The sequence below is a fragment of the Hetaerina americana genome, unplaced genomic scaffold, assembly GCF_022747635.1.
Source record: "Hetaerina americana unplaced genomic scaffold, ioHetAmer1.1.p SCAF_11, whole genome shotgun sequence".
NCBI classification, from domain to species: domain Eukaryota; kingdom Metazoa; phylum Arthropoda; class Insecta; order Odonata; family Calopterygidae; genus Hetaerina; species Hetaerina americana.
Window position 1 is genome coordinate 37,027,635 of NW_027286181.1, and position 5,545 is coordinate 37,033,179.

A 5,545-nucleotide genomic window follows, 5' to 3' on the forward strand; every position below is an offset into this window, starting at 1 on the left:
ATGTGGGCAGAAAACTCGTGGATTTTGCACCATGATAACGCACCGTCGCACAGTGCTATCATTATTCGTAATTTTTTGACGAAAAATGCAACAAATACCATCCAACAGCCACCGAATTCACCTGATTTGGCTCCCTGTGACTTCTTTCTGTTCAATCGAGTTAAAAAACCATTACGGGGAACGCGTTTTAGCAGCCGAGAGGAAGTAATGGAAAAATCGCAGGAAGCACTGATGGACATACCGAAAACCGAATATAAAAAATGTTTCGAGGATTGGATCAAGCGCTGGCATAAGTGTGTTGCAGTCGATGGGGATTACTTTGAAGGGGACAATATAGATTTAGATGAATAAACTTGTATTTTTAATTTTCTGAATAAATTCCGGGAAATTTTTGATCAAGGTAGTATTTGACATTTTTGAGTGTATAATACATATATATGTGTTTGTGTATATAATTATATATATATATATACACATGTGTATTCATGTGTATATATATAATTATATATGTATTATACACACAAAAATGTCTATTCCTTCATAACTCTACATAGGCACTTTTCTTCCCACGACAGAAGAAGGTTTATATATATATATATATATATATATATATATATATATATATATATATATATATATATATATATATATATGTATATATGTATACATATATATGTCTATATTTATTTACTCATTATATACATTAAAACCTCCTATACATGCTTGTATCAATAGATACAAGCATGTATAGGAGGCAAGATTTTGGAAGCCACTGTGAAAGGGTAAATATGTGACACGTGTGGTGCAGTGAGCGTAAGTTTTTCCTCGGGAAACTAATCCATATGCAAACTTCTGGCAGTGCTCCACGTTCACCGCCATCAAAGCGTCTCGATGGCACGGAATAGAGAGACGAAGCGCGGGGGCGACGCTGCCGCGGGTTATGCTCACAGTTCATGTGCGCCGCTGTCTATGCTTGCTCGGTAGCGGAGAGACAGAATAAGAAAAGTAGGATTTTTGAGAGATACCACCCTGCAGAGAAGGGAAGTTGGGCGTGTGATAATATAATATGTACACGTGTAGGAATAACGAGCGAGCGAGTAATATTAAAGAATATAACCCAGTGTACACAAGGATGAGAATTTCGTCCCTACCAACTAGTTAGCAAAAGCTAAAGGTTTAGTAATAATATATTATCATTAAATAGTGAATTGGGATTATTCACAAAATACACTTCCAATGGTATTTCTGATAATTTATTTTGTTTAAGTTTTCCTACCTGATATTCTCTCCATTAATGTTTTTCCTACCTTTAAAATTATTATTGCAAAATTATTCCAGAACTTAGTACATCCAGAAGATGCGGTTATCTTTAAGGAAATAGCTGTTCACAGAAAGTGAAGTTGGTTCAGGCACACTGAATTCTTCGTTCTGGTAAAATAGAATGTCCATTAAATTCCTCTTTTAATGGTTAAGTATCGTTTCAACCTTATTCTTCATCTTAGAATTGATAATTATCAATTCATTTAATAATGCAAATGTTGCTGTGAACATAATGTGTCGCTGAAAACCAACCAATAACGCAACAGATTTTGGAAGTGTTGGTATAAGAGAAGTCTACTTGCCAAATGTGCGTTCGATTAAGCTTCGATTAATCGAACTTAGATCGATGAATATTTTCATTGATTGAACAATGTCTATAGTATCATTAAAGATGTCCGTTTCGATAGTTCCATGATTTCGATGAGTCAATCGTTCCCACGATTTTATGAATAGGATTTTTTAATAAATTACACCCAGAAACTGATCCAAAGCATCGATTTTTACCTTAAATAATATAAATTCGAATCTTTTAGCAAGGCGAAACGCGTCAACCAACTCAAAATGTTGTCAGTTACAGTGGGAACAAAATTTTGATATTGTGCTCATCATGACGGATGACTAAGTGATCTTATCCACTTTTAAAATGCCACAGAATATTTTATTATAAAATAAAGAAAGAAGTGAATTAAATAGGTAAAAGTGTAATGTTAGCAAACGTAATGTAAATCTAATTTAAATAAAATAAATGTAAATAAATTGTAATCTAAATCCTTATAGAGTAGAGCGTTCAGCTACTTACCGAGAGGCCTTGGCCCAAGTCACATTGGTGCTTTGGAACACCTCCAACTACCCTCAGCCAATTTTTCAGACACTGCGTTATCTTAAGGAAACCGCAGGTGGCAGTTGAAAATTATTTTTTTCCATTCTGAAGCTTTAATTTTAATTCAACAAAGGACCAATTACGAGGTTAGCCGTAAACTCAGAATTCAAACCTACATTTTGGTTGAGTCCCTTGGGTTTTTAGTCGTGATAATAGTGAGAAGTCGACCCTCGTGATGTGGACTCCGATACAAGACAGTGATTGAGTTTAGTCTCCGCTTTTGGATCTCAGATTCGATGTCGGTCATTGAAATTGAATTGTGTTCGATAGAAGACGGTCATGGAATTTCAATGGGAAATTCTCGTCTTGTCTCATTCAAGTGTGTTTTCCGGACCTTATGTCCATTCGTATTACCCGGATTCAATGCTGGATTCCCAGCATTGAACCCCTCTCAAGCACCCGCTCTGTCACTTCTCTTCCAATTACCCTCCATTTCTCACCGCTCGCAAAACCATCTTCTACTTCCAAGGCGAAGAAGACGTTCCGCGTGACGGGTGCTCGTGGATGCGTTTTTGTCGTTGGCGGAACTAGAAGCCCACGCTCGACCAGTGAATGATTTCCGGCACGACATTTTATCACTATTATTTTTTTTCTCCCACCGAATGCAATCTTTTTTCGCCAGCTTACTCCTTCTCCATTCTCTAGCGATTTTTACCGAAGACTTTGAGGCATCTCCGACTCTTTCCCTCAACCTCTTCACCCTCTTTCGTCACTCTTTCTCTAGGCCAGTTCGACATTTATGCGGACAATACTGGCATACCATTTATGCGAAAATTTAAAGATTAAACCACCCACTTGATAAAAAATTCAGCATTTTGTTTCCCCACATTTTTGATGGAAATTATGTAACCAAACTCGCACGGAAGTACACGAACTGATTTCGTGAAATGCACCGTATACAGAAAATCGTCAAGGAAAATTATCAACCAACTAAAATGTAATTTGAAACTGGATCTCCCCATTACTGGTCATTTGGTGGTGGTTTGATTTATCATGACTAAAATAACTTCGATTTCGAATTTTGCTGTGTTTGTAAATAAATAATGTGAAAATCAATTTCACTATTTGACCTCTTCATTCAACAGTTTAATGATATCACATCTATTAAGGGTTATTATGAATTAAGAAGCACAAAAAATACATTAATTACCAATCAATATACGGGCGGATACTCTTCTGTTATTGACTAATCGTTGCACGAAATTTAAATGCAAGCATTGAAAAATAAATATCTCATTTGATTTTATGAACCGTATCGCACAAACACGTATTTGTTGAAGTCGTTTTGTTTTCATCAATTTTTTGAGAATGATATAGTCGACTTCAATTTGATTGATTAATTGATTTCGAGCATTTTTATGAAAAAAACCTGATTAGCAAAAATATCGGAAACTACAATGGTAAATGCAAAATGAGGAACGAAAATATTATCCTCACCTCTTGACCAGAAGGTTCAGACCATTAGTTTCTCCAAAGTATGTGGGTTTTCGTCGATTCTTATTTATCTACTATCAATAGTTGAAAGGACCAAAGCTATACGTTCCTAAAACTGAATTGTTTCGTCAAGATTGGACGGTATAACTATTGTACATTTAAAAATATTTGACTGTGCTGTGACTTAATTTGTAAATATAGACGAGTAAGAAAAGTTTGAATGCATTACGAGCTCGTGGTGATAGCTGTCGTTCATTTTTTATTCCTGGTAAGGCTGAAAGATTACTTCCCGCTTGTCACGCATTCTTCTAACCGCTTCACTAATCATAAATTCCTTCCCTTCTACTCTTCATAGCCACTATCGTAACTTGGACGTTGATAACTCTTGAGACGTATCCCCACAAATTATGCTTCCGTTTTTTACAGGCAGTCCCAGTCAGGATCCAGGCTGGAGTACAAAGAATACTACTACGGGAGCGGCGGGGGGGCTGGGGGAGGCGGCGGGGGGGGCAGGCCACACTCAGGGCCCGGTGGCGGCTCTGGCATGTACGGCACCGGCAGTTGGGGCACTGGTGGACAAGGATCCGGCGGCTACGGCTCCGGGAACTATGGGTCACCCGGTCAGGGCCCCGCCGGACCAGGGGGCTGGTCACAGATGGGCGGCGGAGGCGGCGGAGGAGGCGGGTGGGCACAAATGGGGGGCGGCGGTGGGAGCGGAGGGTGGAGCTCGGGAGGGCCAGGGGGCGGCGGGGGTCCGCCGAGCGGGGGAGGGGGAGGCAGCTGGGGGCCGAGCGGGGGAGGAGGAGGTGGGCCAAGCGGCGGAGGCAGTTGGGGTGGTGGCGGAGGCGGAGCAAGCGGCGGGGGCGGCGGGGGCGGAGGGGGCGGTGGGGGTAGCTGGGGGCCCGGAGGCGGTGGAGGCGGCGGAAAGCCAGGAACGGGTGACTGGAGTAGAGGAGGATCCACCTCCTACCTCTTCGACAGGAACAGTAGCGCCACGGCAATCGTAGGGAGCGGTGTTCAGGTGGACGCCGTCCGTGGAGGTGCGATCGTCGTAACGACGCCTGGGAAAGGATGATGATGCGACCGTTTCCGCTTCTAGGATGTTAAATTGAAGGGACACGATTTTTTTATGTGCGTGAGACTCCCTCCCTCCCCTCCTTTCTCTCCCTGCGGGACACTCCCGTTTCAGAAGACCTAGAGATGAGGAGGTTTTTGCATTTAATGTTCTTGTGGAAATCAGTACTTCGCATCTGAGAGGGTCCACTTGAGATGTTCAGTACGTGGTGTTTTTTCCCTGGGTGAGGGTTGATTTCAAAATTATCGTCGTCTCTGTGATTCCGACATGCGAAGGGCGCCCTCCTTATCCGGAGAGCGGAAAAGGACGCACGTGAATATGACACGAGGAGTATTTAATGTATTTTTTTCCAGTATGAAGTCCATAAAGTGTCGTGGGACTATTTGGAAGATGTTTTTCCAGTGGTGTCAATGGCGAGAGCATCGTCATGGTGGCATTTTCATCTCTTCATCGTAAATATTAACTTTGTGCTTTCATGAAGATTAACTTTATGCTTCAAAATTTATTTGATTCTTCTGATCACGAAGTTAATTTTAGTGTTTTCACTCAAAACCATTTGACTATTGTGTGTTGGCTTTTTTCATATGATAGTTTTAAAAGTTATTGGATATGAATTGTCTGAAACAAATTCAATTGCCTCAGCCGTGGTTTTTTGATATTTTGTAATCGATATGAGAAAACTTTATTTTCCAAATTTTTAAGCTTTATTCTCAGAAAACGTTAACATATTAATTCTCGCCGTAGAAATAAATATAGCGTTAAGCCAATGGATAATATATTTGAAGTATTTATAATTTAAAAAATCACTCGCAACTAAACAATCATTCCAGAGATTC

The 5,545-nt window shown here is 40.4% G+C and overlaps 1 protein-coding gene across 1 annotated transcript; it reads left to right on the forward strand.

Annotated features, from left to right (window-relative positions):
- The first annotated feature begins 4,178 nt into the window (after positions 1-4,178).
- On the forward strand, positions 4,179-4,709 carry LOC139701128 (uncharacterized). Its single transcript, XM_071599704.1, has one exon. It carries the CDS (start codon positions 4,179-4,181, stop codon positions 4,707-4,709), a length of 531 nt encoding a protein of 176 aa, XP_071455805.1.
- Positions 4,710-5,545: the final 836 nt, after the last annotated feature.

Bases quoted from the DNA above. Each gene is read 5' to 3' on its own strand.
- LOC139701128 (XM_071599704.1), top strand. From the start codon at position 4,179: ATGTACGGCACCGGCAGTTGGGGCACTGGTGGACAAGGATCCGGCGGC.